Source organism: Dioscorea cayenensis, chromosome 26 (assembly GCF_009730915.1).
Source record: "Dioscorea cayenensis subsp. rotundata cultivar TDr96_F1 chromosome 26, TDr96_F1_v2_PseudoChromosome.rev07_lg8_w22 25.fasta, whole genome shotgun sequence".
Classification (NCBI taxonomy): Eukaryota; Viridiplantae; Streptophyta; class Magnoliopsida; order Dioscoreales; family Dioscoreaceae; genus Dioscorea; species Dioscorea cayenensis.
The window spans coordinates 26,922-45,261 of record NC_052496.1 but is presented as its reverse complement, the minus strand read 5'-3'; the positions used below and the strand labels follow the sequence as shown (position 1 = coordinate 45,261).

The following is an 18,340-nucleotide window of genomic DNA, read 5'->3' as shown; positions in this document are numbered from 1 at the left end:
TCAACAATGTCATAAAATTGCCAAACCCCGGAAGTTCGCTTTTCTAGAGCTTCGAGGGTTGTCACTTGATGGCCCAATATTTGGGGTCTCAATAACAACATCATCATCATCCGGAGAATTTAACGGGGCATTTTCATAAAAAACCAAACGGAGAATTATCGGAGGGAAAGTTGGGAGAAGAACCGGCCATTATGAAAAATTAAAAAAATTAAGAACAACGGATTACCCTCAATTGCTTTTAACAAATAATTTACTGAAGTCGATTTTTTTGGTGTCGATTTCTTTTGAGTGCAATTGAGATACTTGATGATGAACTTGAAACTTGGATTTGCAAACTTGAAGCTTGGAAGTTGCACTTAGAAGCCAAAGAGAGAATTAGATTGAGAGATGAGAGAGTTTGGTGTGGAAATTTTTAGTTTGAATTTAGGGGTATTTATAATTTTTTTAATATTTTTTTATTCCAAAAATGCCCTCATAAACTAGCCGCTTTATAGTTGTTGTAAAGGGCAAAATTGTCATTTACACCAAAAGACTAAAATACCCATAAAACTAGCCGTTAGATAGTTGTTGGGATGGGTAAAAAAATGTCTTTCTATCAAAGAAAAAAAGAAAAAAATAAAAATCAAAGTTTTAACACAAAAAAATAAAAAAATAAAAAAATAAGAAGTGGGATCGTTCTGGGTCGGCCCAGCTGCGTCTGGCACGAGCCCAACCCTGCCACCACTGGGTCAGCGTCTGGGCCGGCCCAGCGTTCGGCCGGCACGGCCCGAGACGGCGTCGCTGGCCGACCACGGGCCACGGAACCTGGCCCTCGCCCGGCCAGGGTTCGGGCCGTGCTCACCCCGGACACGATCATCGTAGCATCGCGTTCGGATCGGGCACGCCCAAATCGTCTGGGCCGTCAGCTGGCCCGGCCCAGACGGCCCGTTTGACACCTCTAGGTGGAGGGGAATAAGTGTTTGTTAAGATGGTCCAGCACCAGCGGAAGCGTGGCTAATGGGTAATGACTGTAGGGGTGTAAATGAGCCAAGCTACTCGTGAGCTCCTCGAGATCGGTTCGGTCAATGCTCGAATTCGATTCGATTTTTTTCACGGAAAGTGAGCCGAGCTCAGCTTCGCTTTATGTTGACGAGCTCGAGCTCGAAAAAAATACTTTCACTCGTGAGGCTCATGAGCCTAAACGAGCTTTTTATATATAAAAATATTAAATTATTTATATATAAATTACAAAAAAATACATAATTATATAAACTATATAAAAATTACAAAAAATACTTTATGTATACAAGTCTAATCGAGACTTTAAACAAAGCTCGAGCTCGAGTACTTGAGCTTTTCAGCGAGCCGAGCTCGAGCACAAAAAAAATAGCTCGAACGAGCTCGAGCCGAGCTCGAGCCTTCGAATAGTATACTCGAGCCGAGCTCGAGCCTGGTGATACTCGGCTCGGCTCGGCTCGTTTACAGCCCTAGTAATGAGAGTCTAATGACTGATTGGTAGTGATGAAAACTAAGGAGGAGGAGGAGGAAAAGGATTGATAACGTGAGACTAGAGTACAAGTTAGTGATGGTGAGGTTCATTAATGACGATAAGGTGGCAGGCACTACACCAAGGCAGCAGCAGCAGGAGCGAGGGAAATTCTGACAAAAGGAGGAAGAGATGGTGGCTTTGGCTTTAATTGAAGACGAGATGTGTGGGAAAAGCGCTTTTTTCATGCTTCCGTTGTGTTGCCTGCTGGTGCTTTCCGCTGGGGTTCTCCCTCGTCTCAAAAGATGGATGCGAGCTGGAAAGTGTATGCGAGACTCTCATGGCCAATATTTCCAAGTCTCCGTGGCGCATCATCACACTGTATGTATTAATCTATGTTAGTCACTTTTACCTTTGAAAATTTTTAAGGTTTATGAACTTTAATTTTTATTGGTATTCTGGTAATTTCAGTGATATAATATGTAAAGAAATAATATTAATCCAAAAAAAATTATCATAAGAGCTATGGCCGCATTGGCTGAATAGGAGGTTTAACGTTTTCATTTTTTTTTTTAATATACGGTTGAAATAAAAATAAAATGTGTTAATGTAACCGGGTCACCAATAATATTTAAAAAAAAATATTATCTTTATATATATATATATATATGAGTGTGCATTATCTATATGCATTTATATATTCAAATTCTATGATTGATGATCCTCAATTGTTGGATGGAAATCCTAAACACGTGTATCATGTTATGAAAATTTTTTAATAATAACATATTAAAAATAAGATATATAGTATTTTGATCCGAACCACTTGATTATATTTGTATAGTAAATTAGTAATCTAATCAATTACAACTATTGAATATTATTTCTACTAAACTTATACTGGAAACTATAATAACTAAAAGAAACTCAACCACTTGCTCGGAGAGGGAGTATATCTGTTACTATTCTGACCTTCTATGTCTCTCTTATTCATTTTGTCTCATACTTTTCAACATGAGGGTAGTTCCATAGTCATATATATATATATATATTTTTTTAATGTATGTATATATATATATATACAAAGACATGTGAGGTGTAAGGACAAAGGAAGATTCTCCACTCGTATTTTTGAGCATGTAGATCCAAAATGCGTAACTTGTTAAAAAAGGGTACACCAAAGGAAGATAATGTCATTATTATGCCATCGTTTTTATCATATATTTTTATAAGTTAAACCGTACATAGTAAGAATGTATGAAGGACTATGACATGATATTGATATATTTGTCGGATGAAAATGGCAATCCACTCAAGCACATTTCATTTGTTCATCAAGATTAACATGATTGCCAATGATAAAAACAACAAATTTACTACTAAAAAGTCAAGGATTTCTTGTTGGTGCCTATGGAGGTTCTCATAGGCTATCAAATATAGATTTTACCATGGGTGCCTTCCATAATCCTGATCAAATTTTATTTTTTTTAAATTTTCTTTTAACTGATAACATAAGATTTGTGTTAATTGTTAAGTAGATAAGAGCTATAATATTTTCTATCCTTGTACTTTAAAAAGTTTGCCAGAGCGCAGTTGGTTCCATGGTCTAGTGGTCAGGACATTGGACTCTGAATCCAGTAACCCGAGTTCAAATCTCGGTGGAACCTTTATTTTTCCTTTTTTTTAAATTTATTTTTCCAAATTCCAATTTAAAATAAATTTATATTTCCCCTTTATCATTCTCTATTTTGTCGCTTCTAATCCCATTGCCTATATATTCTCTTCATCAATTTCCTCTTTATCATGCACCACCAACAACTTTTCCACTTTCTTTTGTCCATTAAAGATATTCCCAATAAAAGACATATTACAAAAGCTTCTAAAATCAGAGAAGAACAAATTTGAGATTCAGCTCACCATTTTTTTTTTTTAAATAATTGTCACTTGGTGTTCCAATTAATAACTTCCTATTTTTCATAAAATCCAACGTTTTTTCTCTTAAAATAATCTTTCTAATTGTACAAATTTCTTCAATTTTACTCTTTATCTACTATAACTTAAAATAAATTCAACATTCATACTGTTTTTAAACAATTACATTAATAACTTAATCAAAATAAAAACAATAACATCAAATTTGGGAGGGATAATAGATTTTAAGCCTATAAAAGAATATGTAAATTTTATTTTTATTTTTGACAAAATGCAAAAATCACTCCTCCGAGCATCCCCACCCTCGTGCTATCTTCCTAGAGTTTTTATGTTGTCTTTTTGATCCATCTCTCCTCTATTTTCTTGGTCTTTTTGTATTATTTTGCATGTGCAGGTCTTTTCATCTATTTAATTTTTTATTTTTAATAGTATAGTTTATTCATTTTTTTTTTAAAAAAAAGTTTGTAATGTGCCCTCATCTAAAATATGTTTAAAGTTTGATTTCAAGTACTTCGTGAAATGAATATCCAACACAAAGAATTATGTATTCTCTTTAGTTTGTCTTAATTCATTTATGCATCCTCCTTTTTATGGTGTCTACTTTAGTTTCGTGACTCACTTTATTTTGCTATTTTTTTCGCTCATTGTACTTAGCTTTCTCATTTTGTAATAAATCATTAGTTTATCCAATTTTTTTTTTTTTAAAAAAAAAATCTTCTATCAACGTTGTAAGAGGCATTTTGGCATGGAAATTATATCTCCTTATTCCTTCTTTTTAATTATTATTATTATTATTATTTATTTATATCCAATTTTTAAAATTTCCTCAAATTGAAATATTCATTATAAAATCCCAAGCAACAAACAAAGGAGCTCAATATTCCGGGAAAACGGCCAACGATGTTCGGGTCTATTAATACACGGGTCGCCGATAGAGCTCTCACCAAATAATGAGAGTTCGATTCTTGGCTGATGGCACATTTCTGGGAGTTGTAAATAGTGATTATATACGGGTGATTCCAGCGCCCACGTGAGTGCGGCCCTGTCCCCACTTAATCAGGCTTGCGGGAAAATGTCGTTGTGTTCTTCGAAAGAAGACGACCCAGAGAGAGAGAGAGATGAACACCGTCGTGCCGTTCCTCCTCCTCGTTCTCTCATCGTTCGTCGCCAGCGCTTGCGGGATCGAATCCCCGCAGTACACCGTCGTCCACTCTGAATCCGATTTCGAGATCAGGCTCTATCGGGGATCAGCTTGGATGTCAGCCCCCTCCGATGAGATTTCCTTCAATAAGGCCACCAAGCTCGGATTTCATCGGTAACTCCATCTCATGACTTTCTGTTTGTTTTTTGGGAATTCAAGCTGGATTGATCTTTGCGATGTATTGAATGTGAGAATTTACTAGTTGATTCTGGTGATTCTGGTGCTAATTTGATGGAATGGTTATCATTGACTTTTTTTTCGCAATTAGGGTATAGAATTTGGATTTCAATGTAGACAATGTTGTGTGTGAAGTTTATTGGGGTTGTTAATTTATATAGTTGAAATATTGTGTGAGTGATCCGTGATCGTTTCCTTGTCGTTGACTTTTCGTGCAATTAGGGCTTTAAATTGCGGTTTAGATGGTGTTAAACATGAATTTTGTAGGAACTTTTGTGTATATATTTGAAGTTCTGTATGAATGATTTCTTAAATGAATGCATTATTAGTAAAAACATGACCAACATTTGACAATGTTTTCAACTACAAATTATGAACTTTTTTTTAGTGTTTGTTTATGAATACAAAGTGGATTTGGTGTGTGTGTGTGTGTGCGTGATCCGATTCAATCCAATTTGATTATTGAAAAATCATCCTTAGACTGACAACTGGTTGTTTAAATTTGTTGCCATTGTCCATCTACCTCCTTTTGCTGATGCCCATTGCCCCCATTGGCACATATGAGATATTTTATTTTTTAATTCATCTATATAAACTCAGTGTTTATTGCTCTTTTTCTGTACTGTTTTGAGACCACAAAGCTGTGGTGTTGTGTAATGATTGTAAATGAACTAACCCCTTTAGTCCCACATCGGCTATGAGATGGACTCTTTGTGTGCATATAAGTGGTGAGCATCCTTCCTCTTGATTAATTGAATGCATTTTTAACCTGTTTTGATGAAAAATGTCAATCTACATATGCTCATAAGATATCCCAAAACTAACAGAGACATCTTGGTAGAGAAATGAACTATTTAACCTATAGTGGCCAACCACAAAATTCATATCTGTTCTTATAATTAGTAGCAGCTAGTTGGACTTTTGACTGTAGTACAGATTCCTTTGCCTCCTTATAACTTTCTAAATTTAGTAGTGATAGCCAAATGAGACCAAATATTCCACCATATTCGGAGTTCTATTAATAGTGGAAGTAGAGATGTAAGGAACTCAGTCTTCTGTCTATGTAGTTGTTTAAGGAAATGTACTGATGGAAATATAAATATTGCATATCCAAGGCAATCTGTCACCACAAGGATGAACAAGTGACTGTGGATGTATGTTGTTCTTGGTTATATTTATTTTCAAGTATTGGCAACCTCTCGGTTTGCATTTATACGCAGTTCTCACCTCTCTAGGATTTTTTATTGAACTCATCAGATAACCTCATTTGCTATTTGTCTTTTACCATCTGTTTTAATATAGAAATTTATTTGTCTATTATTGGATTGGTTCCTTTGTTTCAGATTGTTTCAGTACATTCAGGGAGCTAACCTGAATTCTTCAAGAATCAGAATGACCACCCCAGTCTTGACAAGCCTTGTACCAGATGCAGGCCCCCTTCACTCCTCCGCCTACTTTGTCCGTTTTTACTTGCCAACGAAATTCCAATCCTCCCCTCCCGTTCCCCTGCCGGAGTTGAACATCCATTTGGCCGAATGGGCACCCCAATGCATTGCAGTGAGGAAATTTTCTGGCTTTGCTCGAGACGACAACATTGTCAAAGAAGCAGAGAAGCTAGCTCTTAGTTTGCGCCGCTCTCCCTGGGCTGATGCCACAAATTTAGATGGCACAAATGCTTACTCAATTGCTCAGTATAACTCTCCGTTCCGTCTTATCGGCCGTGTTAATGAAGTTTGGGTGGATCTTGATGGATCAAAGGTCAAAGGTTGTGAATCCAGTTTGGTTGATGTGTTATAAAAGATTAGCCTTCTTGTTTATATGCATATATGCACTGTGAAATACACAGAATTGGTGTTGTTGTCATGTAAATATTGCCTTTATGTATACTTTGGTCTGTATTTAGGATGAAGCTGGTAAATGCTTATGTTGCAACTGTGGCAGAGCTCAGAAGAGTTCTTCATTAATGTGTCTATTTAATGCCCTGGATTCAAGTGTGATATGCCTAATGACCGTTTGTTCTTCCTTTCTTCATATATATATATATATATATTGTAAAGAAGTGATGTTTTTTTTTATTTTTTTTTTTAATTTATTATCCACCATTAGAAACTGTGATGGAGATTAAGAGAGTGTTCTTTCAATTTTGTTAGTTTAACCCTTTGAATCATTTGAGTTTTATTTAAATCAATTTCATAAATTAAAAAAAAAAGATTTTCTTAATTTTTTTTCAAATAAATTGGCATTTATATGATAATACCACACCATTTCTAGATAGTGATTATCAACTCACAAAAATAAAATAAAATAAAATAAAAAACCATTTCATATGGTACGAAGAACAAATAATAAATCACACGCAAGCAACGCTACGGGATTGAGAAAATGTTAATATTAAAATATTGAGCCACAAACAAAGAGAGGAATTATATCATTTATTATTACAATTAATCTAATCTGCAATAATAACTATCTTAATTTTATCAATTAGCATTAGAAGTCAATTTTGAGAATAACACATTTGGTTCTAATCCTGTCCATACACAATCAAGCAAATTAGAATAAATGGCACCCTACACAATTAATCATTGTGGGAAATCTTTATTTTTATTTTAAAGTTTTGAGAATGAGATGAAGCAGTGACTCAACAGAGATAATTGACAAATCATACATTATTTTTGTGCGATCATTGCATGCAATTCAATGCACCTAAATGACATTAAAAAATAATTATAAACAAATTAATTAATGGCTAGAAGAAACTATGGACCTACTTGGCCTTTATCCAAAACTTGAGATCACCTGATAGCCGCATAGGCCATTCTCTTACCACCATGGGAATGCCTTATCATTGGAGTTTTCATTTTAAAACCATATAAGATATATATATATATATATAAATTTATTCTATTGCGTTCATAATAATTCTATCACTTGTTAGATGGTGACATTTATCAATAAACTATAGATAGAAACAAGTGGGTGTTTTGTCAAGCCAAACCTAGTTCAGCTTGGCTTAGCTCAAGCTTATTCTGGATTTTTAGCCGAGAGACGAAAATATAATTGCTAGAATTTCAACATTTTTTTTAATGCAATGATTTTTAAATTTACCAACAGCCATATTCTTGCAAGTATAATTGTTTTCATTGATCAATTAAATTTAACTAATTAAATAACTACTAAAAAATTGAGTTTTTTTTTAAATAGATAAATTAAAGACTGACACAACTACAAAATGACTTGACAAAGAAAAAATAAAATAAAATAATAATATTCACTAGGCGTGGGAAAAAATCAAGTAAAACAATGAGATTGATGAAATAAAAAGAAAAAACAATAAATAGTACATTGGGTAAGAATAAAAAGCAATTTTAAAAATCCTGACTTTACTTTTTTTTTTTTTAAATAAAAGTGATCTTAAAACAAAAAAAATCGCAACTGAGAATACATTATATAAGAATAAAGAGCGATTTTAAAAGCTGAGTTTACTTTGCACATAAATGGAAATGGTTTTATCAAAACTCACCACATCAACTCCATGTGATACTATAAAATCAAGACTACACTTGAGAGTAACGAGTGAATTCTCTAACGTAGCTATATAATTATTTTAATACTTAATTAGAAAAAAAATATTTTTCCAAAAAAATTCAGGAATTTATTGATCAAATAAATTCACACCGACCAAAGAGCAAAAGTCATGAGATGCCAAAATGGTCAAGAATTTTTTGGGTCCCGGAATTGTACGCGTGGGCCCGCCGGAAGGTGACCGGACGGGTGTATGTTGTCGGGTTCTATTGTTCCGCAAGAACAAATTAATGCTATCATGTAACATACGCTCGCTACGTGGCAATATACTACGGTTGATTTCACGTGATCGATATTTATATATACATCGCTTTCATCTCGATGCCGTCTCGCAGAACCCACGCATGCTCTCAATCATGCTCATCTTATCTTTTTCATTTTAGTTTTTTTTTTTTTCTTTTTTTTAAAAAATGCTAGTTAGTGCATAATTTGTTTAAAAAAATCTTTTAATCCATGCTTCACTTCTCGTGACCAGAATACTTTTGTCTTTTTTATTGTGCAATTTTTGCCCTATTATTTTTGTTTCCCATTATTAATAATGCATTTGTGATTTATTTATTTTTTTTAAAAAAAATTGTTTAAAAAAATATTTATATACATGTTCGAAATAAAATGAAAAATTATTTATTAGTTCACGTGAGTATAAAGTGAGTATTTGCTTCATATATATATATATATATTGATATATAATTTTAATGGTTGACTGATTATGTCTTTTTAAACAGCACAACCATTGAATATGTGTGCATTACGAAATAAGCACTTTTTAATATATATATATATATATATATTATGAGAATAAAAAATATAGAATAAATGATCAAGTGACAGAAACAATAGGTGGGAGACTAGTGACTTTCCTTAAAAATGTCTAAAATGGTATTCTGATATATTCATTCACATATGTTATGGTTTTTCAAATTCTTTAGATCTTGATTGATTGATTGATTACATAATAAATAAATAAATAAATAAATAAAAAATAAGTATGAACCACATATCTACTTGAAACCATTTGACCACTTGTTCAGCATGACAATTTTCCCACTTGTCAGACCTAATTTCATTTTCCAAGCCAACCTAAATATGCTCAATTTTCAATTGCAAACACAATAAAGACCAACAAAAATCAAACAAGATTAATTGTTTTTTGCACACAAAAAAAAAAAAGTCATGTTTTCACATAATTTCAAATCAGATGTCACAGGCACGGCATAAAAACAAATTTCCATCTCAATCACTGATTCAAGTAACAGATACCTCAGTACTATTACAGATAGATTTTAATGTTCATAAAGTAACTGAAGATTCAAGAAGCACCTGTAGGCACATGTGAGCCTAGACAACAACAACCTTACTAGGGTTTATAACAATTGGATGTAGAGAGAATCACAAGAAAGAAAGAAAGAAAGAAAGAGAGAAGAATAAGTTCACTAACACATCACACAAGCAAACTACAGACAGTTAGAAGAAGAATAAAATTAAATTAAAATAAACACCACTCCATTGCTAAAACAATAATAATATTGAATAAGCTATAGAATATTTACCTCCTTCGCTCATGTGTTTCTCAAACTGGAAAAAAACAGCAGTAGGTGGGCTTCTTCAATAACTGATGGTTGTTGAGATCAAAGAAGCACATTTTTGCAGTGGATGAGGTATATGAATAGATACCACATGTAGAAAGAATTGGTAAAGTTCATATGGATTTTCTTCAATAGCAACAAGTGCACATGTCTGGACTTATTTAAGTAACAAGCACATGGTTGGTGTGGCCATACCAATTGGAGGCATCTTCCAGTTTCAAAGGATAAAGCTTTCTTTACTCAAAATCATTTTCAACATGGATAATAACAGATCAATCAGCAGAAAGCTCCAAACAAACTTTTTGTATCCACTCTTTCAGAGACTTAACTTCTTAGTTCAGTTGAGGAACATGGCAAGAAGTTCACACACTCAACATGATGTCCAGAAGCAAAGCTTTACTAACATTCCAAACATGCATGTAAAGAGGGCATTATGTTAGTCAGAATAGTATGCATGATCTTTACTTTGATAATAGTCTTGAGTTCCAGACAACCTTTTTGAATGACACTTTCTGAGAGAGACTGATACCTCAATCCAGGGGAGGAACATGGTAAGAAGCTCGCATACTCAACATTTATGTCAAAAATCAAAACTTTAGCAACAAACATGCTAAACATGTGTGTAAAGAGACATATTGTGCCAGTGGGAACTCGAATTAGAATTGATGATCTTCAATTTATTAGTGGAGTTCTATAGCTGCTGACATAAGCCACTATCATAACGAAATGAGACAATGAATGACGAAATAGTATAACTTTTCATTCAACATAAGCTTGTTTGGTTACAAAAGACTGGTTGACAAAATTAAGGTACACAGAGGAATTTTATATAAACCATAAAATTCATGTACACTCAATCAAGAAAAGAACTTTGAACAACATCTATAGCAATACATTTAATTTGTGATCATAGTATGTTTTTTCATGCATCTAGTGACAGGAAGAATTACCTTGTAAAAACAGGTGAACGCTTCTTGACGAATACAACAAACACAATAGAAGGACTCAACTCTCAAGCATATATGCTTCACACCAAATAACTAATGGATCATGACCTCCAACAACTTGAAGAAGTTATAGCTTGACGAAAGCAAGAGGATAAAAATAGTGCCCCCAAGTTAATATATTCCTGTAATGTGGCAAAAGGTGACAAAAAGAATAAAATTAGTAAATTGATAAACAAAGAACACAGCCTCAATGACATCAATCAGAGCAGAGTGAGAGAACTCACAGATCAGTCATGGTTGCTAATGTCAGAGCCTATAGTCCTCATGAAATTCTATGAGTATAATAAACAACAGGTTTAACAATTGCTTCTACTAGGATTTCAATCTACATAACCGTGATCTACTTCTTCATCTACTTCAATCTAATCTGCAATACAAAATACACATTATGAATTCATTTCGTGAGATATAGCGGCAATCAATTTCTCTCTTGTGAGCTGCTCAGAGCCTGGTGATTTCACTGCGAAGGTGTGCAACACTGAGTCATTACCAACCAAGATCTTTGAATCAGTCACGTTGATCTGTGACTCATTGAATGCTTGAATGACCTTAGAGATTGGATGTGAGTTCAGAGGACAGCTCACGCGGACCACCACCTCATCCTGCAGTGCTTCAACATCAATGTCCGGGCACTGCACCAGCCTTCTGTGCTCCAGCATGGAAGGGTCGGAAAAATGCACTCTTTCTGATTCCATTTCCTTGACTTTCTTCTGCAGTTCAGTTATGTATGAGATGGCATCCCCGAGCAATGATGCCTTATCCATCTTTGAGATGTTTGGCACAACAGCTCGCAACGCATAGAACCTTTGGTTGAGCTTCTCCCTTCTTTGCCGCTCCGCTTCTACATGGTTTAGTGGTTCCTCCCGACCATTGGCAGGCTTTCGCCCTCTCTTCCTCGGCCTCTGTTCCTCAATCACAACAGGCCTCTCTTCCTTGCATAATGCCTTTCCATCTGAATTCTCAGACTCCATGGCTCCCATTCTGGCAATTGAAAAACCCATCCTTGAGCTCGCGCCACCACTGAAGTCAATCTGCCTGGGCAATTGCTGAGGAGTCTGCTGCTTCTGTGCCGGAAACTGACTGGCCCCATTGCTATGGTGATGACCCAAAACTCCAGCAGCCCTATTAGAGGAATCCATTTCGTTCCCCATGACAACCACACCATTACTAAACCTTTGTGGATGATTCCAATTCATAGCTTGTTGCAACCCCTTTCTACCACCATTCAACATCGGGCCATTGCTCGCTTGAGAAATCTCCCATGACGGCCTCTCATCCACCTTAGCAGCTGCTGGCGCTGCAGCCGGAGGCCTCCCAATGTTCAAATCCTTCCCAAAAATCCTGGCCAAACCAATATGAGGAGATAAAACAGTACTCTCATCCTTCCTCTCATTCATCACAGGCGTGAACACAGATCTAATCGCCTGCAACCCTTCCAAACTCTCTCGAATCACCTTGACCGATCCCAGCTCGAGAACCCCAGTCTCAAAGGGCACCAAAACGATGGTCCGGAACCCCGCAGACCTGGCAAGCGACGCACGGACGCAGTAATCAGAGGGGTCCAAGATCCACACATGCTTCCCAGACAAAAACGCCCGACCAGGCGCGCCATCCCCGCGAGGAAACGAGAAGTACATGGACGCCAGAAAGAACATCTCGGCATCAGTGACACGATCGAGCCGGAGCGCGTAGTTCTCATCGTCGGTGGCACCCCCGCCAAAAGCAGCATGCAGCCGCTGCAGCACCCGCTTCCGCATCCGCTGCAACCCATCATCGTTCGCTCCCGCAGCGTCATCATCCGCCTCGCGACAGTACCCATCGCCCCAACCAAGAACAAGGTCACCACCGGAGCGGGGACGCGAGATCTGCCAGAAAATCGCCGAGGTCCAGCCAGCCGAACCCTCCACAAGATCAACAAGCTTCGTCTGGAGGTCAGCATCGGAGCCGACAGCAGTGAAGAGGCCATCAGGCGGGACATGGCTGGCAGTCAAGTAGTCAAAGGCTTGGGGGCCAAGGACGGCGACGGCCATGGCTCGGTCGTCGTCGGTCCAGAATCCGGCGACCGACGCCATCTCCGACTTCATCGCTCAAATGAAACAAGAAGAAGAATAACAACAAAGATGAACGAAGTCTCAAATCAAACCCTAGAGAAATTCAAAGATCCCAAAAGATCCCGCTCCCATTTATAAGATCCCATTGTAACCTAAAAAGAAAAAAATAATAGTCCCACATCGGAGAACGACGAAGAGTGACCGGCTCCGAACTCTATATAAACACCGGAACTCTCGAAATTCAAAGAAACAAAGAAGGAAGCCCGGCAGAGCTTGAGTGTTTTGTTTCTTGGCCGTTAGATTAAAATCCAACGGTGATAAACGAGTGAAGGGAAAGAAACCCTAAGAAGTGAAGGGATTGGGGGAAGGAGAAGGATCTGCGAGGAGGGTTTTTTTTGGGTATTTGTACGCGTGTGTTCTATAGGAAGTTGGGAGAGGCCTCCTCGTGAGAAGATGACGAGAGTTTTATAAAAAAAAGGAAGTAGTGAGCCGAGCCGAGCCGAGCCGAGCCGAGAGATATGTGGCTGATGATTAACGAAGGTCCGTAGGATTGTGGACCGATTGGTTTGGGTCGATCGAGAGAGAGAGAGAGGACTTTGAGGTGTGAGTGTGTGACTTGGGAGCCAAGTTTGATTCGCAAAGAAAGACTTATACGTGTTGTGGATGGCGGCCACTGTCGACAGGGTTGATGGGCTGTGGTGCTTGGATAGTACGACAATTGTACAGTTTTGGGTTGGATCTCGAGGTTCTGGATTTGGGTTGGCTCCCTCACGCCACCGTGTGGGGTTCATCGGATTATCTAATTTTATATTTAATTTATGTAAAATTAGCCGTCTTTTAATCCCTCTATTAATTTTTTTTAATTTTATTTTTTTTAAATTCGAAAATCCTAGCTTTCATGGTGTGACGAACATTTGATTTTTCGTTTTTTTTTTTATTTTGTGGTATTTTTTATTTTTAATATTATTTAAATTTATTAAAAAAATAATTAAAAAATATGCTTAAAGAAAACCGGATCGGGGATCAACTTTCATGGATCCAGATCCATCTTTTGTCAAAAATTGTATATAATCTATAGTTTTATTATTATTATTTTTTAATCAATGATCAAATGCTCTATTTGTAATCAGATCTCTATTAGAACCCTTCATAAATGATCAAAGTTCGAATTATGAATGAAAGCATATTTTTGAGAGCGTAAACAGTAGTTGTCCGTGCTTATGTATATGTGAGCCCCACTCTTACTCGCTTCATTGAGGCTTGTGCACACTTGTGCCTTTCTTAGTAACTTAACCACTCATCTTAGTAAAAAAAACATTGCGTTTTTTTTAATAATATTTAAAAATAAAAATACCACTTAATCAAAGAAACAAAAATCAAACGTAGTTGGGATTAGGATTTCTGAATTTCAATTAATAAAAGGACTTAAAGGACTAAAAAAATAATAGAGTGATCAAATTAGCGGAAATTATATTTATTTAGGAACTAAAAAGATAATTTTACCATTTAATTTATATACCTAATTTTTTTTTTGCAAAATACTTATATATATATATATATATATATATATATATATGCTAAATTTATCAAGTCTTGTCAAAATCAATTCCATTTATTATGGTGGAGAAGCTATGGAAGCAATCAATTGGGTTTGGTTATGAAAAGCAATTCAAGTTATTATAGCCACATCTAAACAAACCTTAATCTTAGATTTGATGTCTTAACAATATTCCCTTTAATATCAGTAAAAGTGATTGATGCTTGTGATTATTATTATTATTATTATTATTATTATTATTATTATTATTATCTTACAAGGCATTTTAAGATTTTAATGTTGTACTATAAACTAATATAATATGATGCTATAAAAAATACATTTAAATAACATAACCATTTTATTAGGAAAAAAACCTAATCAACATTAATTAATCACGAAGTCTAGTTTCACCATGCATTTTTTCTTTTGCCGTTTAATATATAATAAATTAATATATTTACATACAGGTAAATGTTCCGAATGAATGTACACAAAACTGATAAAAGGTTAAAGCACATAATTAATTATTGAAGTACAACTAACTTATTAAGTCAAAAATAAATATGCTTGTGCAGTAGAAACCTAAAAATAATATATTTGTACAATGCAAACATAAAAAAAAAAAGAGCAAATATTAAATTTAAATTAATTTTGGTATAATCAAGGAAGGCACAGATTTTCTGAGGTTCTCCTGCATTATTATAATGAAAAACATTAATATCACAATAACAATTTACAAATAAAAAAATCCTATATTTTCTCTATGTTTTTAAATTACTAAATTTCTAACAAAACTATTCTGCCCAACCATGAGCTTCATCCTATATTAAATTTTAATATATATTTTTTTTACGAATGGGGATTAAATAAATCAAAATTTTGCACAGATATATAAGTGTAATCACAAACTTAATAAATACTGTATTAATAAACACCTTCCGCAAAAAATGTATTAATAAAAAGCCATTTAGTAAATTTTAAAATTTAATATTATAATAACAATTTAAAATAAATAGATAAATAAATATTTTTAACATTTTTAAAATTATATATATATATATATATATATACAAGCACATCAGCACGCGCCTTTCACGTGAAAGGAGATAAAGCTGGTGCAGCGGCTCGAAGATACCGGCTGAGCCGGCTAAGCGGGCAAAGGCTTGATCATCCATCAATCAATCGTTGAAAACGAGGCATCAAAATGGGCCTGATGAAGTGCCCCGGCAGGCCCATCAACCCTTCTACGACGCCGACGCTTTGATGAGTCGACACGTGTCTACGTACGGCACGGCAAATGTCACGTGGTCCGTGGGGTTGACGGAATGGATTTAACGGCGTGTAAAGCGGAAGAGGAAGAGGGTCAGCTGAAACTTGTGATGGCACGTGACGACAGCGAGGATGGAAAGAGAACGTGAGTGAGAGAGTGTGTGTGTGTTCCGTGATGTCGTTTTGCACACTATCTCACCACTCAACGTGATCCGCGTGGTCTGCTTCTTTACTACATCTTTGCTTTGAGATTCGGAATCACATCCTCTTTTAATATTATTTTTATTTATTTATTTAATAATATGAACAAATCAGTCAGCATGCTCCCAAATGCTCAACTATGTTTTGAAAAAAAAAAAAATCATTATCTTATGTGTAGAAATTAAGTACACTATAATTCATTTATTTTGATTGTGATATAAAACTAATTTTATTTGTATATATATCTTTTGGATGTAATCTAAAAGAAAAAAAATGAAATATAAAATCAAAACATGATAAACACGTGAAATAAGATTTGAAGCTTTTTTCCTTTTGATTGTGCAATCTTAATAATAATAAATATAAATATTTTTTTATTTGAATGTAAAATATAAAATGATAATAAAAGAGATGGTCAAAAGTTGGACCGTACTATAGTATAATAATTTCCAAGTTAGAATTTCATTCTCTTTTATATTAAAAAATTAATGATTCCAATCTTACTTGTAGTTTACCGACGATCTTTTTAAAAAACAATTTGAAAGAATTGTTAATGAGTTAAGACGAGTTAAGAATTCCCTTCTTTTTATTTAATGGTAGTGGTTTATCCACCTTTTCAAAAAAAAAAAAAAAGTTAAAACGAGTTTGTTAAAATAATTCCTTAAATGCTAAATAAAAAGTGTTTCAGAAATTTATTTAAATTAACCAATTTTAATATAATTTATTTATTTCGGGCAAGAGTAATTTGTCAAATTAGGATTTTATAAGTGTGTTGTTTGAACAATAGTTTTTGCATAAATTTAATTAAAATTAAATTAATTTTTAAATTAAAATGGTGTAGAGTTTGTACGGTAGTGAAGGGAGACAAGGGGAATAAAACGTGAAAGAAAAAGTTGAAGGAGAGAAAGTGACAATGAGAGCATGGATTCCAAGATTGGACAAACTTTGAATCACTAGATCATTCAAGCGCACACGGCTTTCCAAATTCCAACTTACCAATAATAATAATTATTATTATTTATTATTATTATATATATATATATATATATTCATAGATTGGCTGTTGTTTCTTGTTGTCTGATTAAATTATTAAAAAAAATTTCAAAACAGTTTATAATGTAGAAACGGTAGCTTCATGGTTGAAAATTTTCAAGATAAAAGAAAGTTAGGCAACGAAGGAAAAAAATTGAATGCTTCCAAAGCAATGTTTTTGTTCCAAATAAGGTGTACTCAATATGTCAATATTGGTGTAGCATAATAGTAAAGCACATGAGTTTTATTGGATGTTTAAACCTTATCTTTCACAGGGTCAATAATGTAAATAATAATATGATTTATTCACTTCTTATAAAAAAAAAAAATCAATGTATTTTATAGCTTATTAATCATAATTAATTTATTTTTGAGAAAATCAATATCACAATCTTAAAGTGCAAGGGATAGAGATCAATGAGTTCGAAATCCATCTAGTAAATCTAATTAGTAATTTTTTTTTTTTGATAAATTGGGTAAATTCACTGTTTACATCATTCACCGTGCACAATTGATAGGGATTCAAATTCCCAATCTTCCTCGGTAATAATAATTATTTTTTCTTAGTCTTTTTTTTTTTTCAAATTGGTGATTTGTTATATGCATCTTTGAAAACTATGTTGTTTATATATGTTATAAATCATTCTTATTTATATTTTTAATTAAAAAATTAATTGAAATATTTTATAAGAGAGTGGAATTATTTTTTATTCTCTTCATTTTATTTATCTAAAAATAAAAAATAAAAAAAATCAATATTTTTGTTAATTTATAACTTTATTTTTAACTTATAAAATATACTCAAAAAAGCTATGAAGAAAAATCAAAGCACTTTTTAATTAATTCAATTAATTTTTTATGTGATTTAGTATCTCAACTAGAATTTATAAAGCATGACCTATGTACATAAGACTTTGTTTCTGTTATATGTCAATCATGTAGCTAAGTTTGAAATCAATTCATATATATTAAAACGTGTGACTTGTACTAGATTGCTTCTTGTTATGTTTGAAAATAATTAAAATTTCCTTTCTTATCTGATAACTGATTCCAAGAAAAATTAATTGGTTTAATTTTCTAATAATGATGTTCCTATTTTTAAGAATTCAGTGTCTTTTGCCTTTATTATTCTTATTTGTTTTGCATCCATTGTATTATTAGAGCTTTTTTTCTTTTTTTCTTTTTCTTTTTAATATTGTTATCTTGCATTCATTGTACTAGATTGTTTATGATCCTCCATTACCTAGTTGTATTTTTCTATGTTTTTTATCACATGTAATCATTGTATATATGT

General features: G+C 34.0%; 2 protein-coding genes and 1 non-coding gene across 3 annotated transcripts; 2 read left to right on the top strand and 1 right to left on the bottom strand.

Annotated features, from left to right (window-relative positions):
- Nucleotides 1-3,060: 3,060 nt before the first annotated feature.
- Nucleotides 3,061-3,132, top strand: TRNAQ-CUG. Its single transcript has one exon. It is a non-coding gene; the product is annotated as a tRNA-Gln (tRNA).
- A 1,333-nt stretch (nucleotides 3,133-4,465) lies between these two features.
- Nucleotides 4,466-6,781, top strand: LOC120253040 (heme-binding protein 2-like). Its single transcript, XM_039261286.1, has 2 exons — nucleotides 4,466-4,712; nucleotides 6,119-6,781. The coding sequence occupies exons 1-2, from the start codon at nucleotides 4,516-4,518 to the stop codon at nucleotides 6,570-6,572; spliced, it is 651 nt and encodes a 216-aa protein (XP_039117220.1). The 5' UTR covers nucleotides 4,466-4,515; the 3' UTR covers nucleotides 6,573-6,781.
- Nucleotides 6,782-10,685: 3,904 nt separating this feature from the next.
- On the bottom strand, nucleotides 10,686-13,485 carry LOC120253110 (transcription factor MTB1-like). The gene is made up of 2 exons (XM_039261392.1): nucleotides 11,178-13,485; nucleotides 10,686-11,075 (listed from the first exon to the last, which is right to left on the bottom strand). Exon 1 carries the CDS (start codon nucleotides 13,035-13,037, stop codon nucleotides 11,340-11,342), a length of 1,698 nt encoding a protein of 565 aa, XP_039117326.1. The 5' UTR covers nucleotides 13,038-13,485; the 3' UTR covers nucleotides 10,686-11,075; nucleotides 11,178-11,339.
- Nucleotides 13,486-18,340: the final 4,855 nt, after the last annotated feature.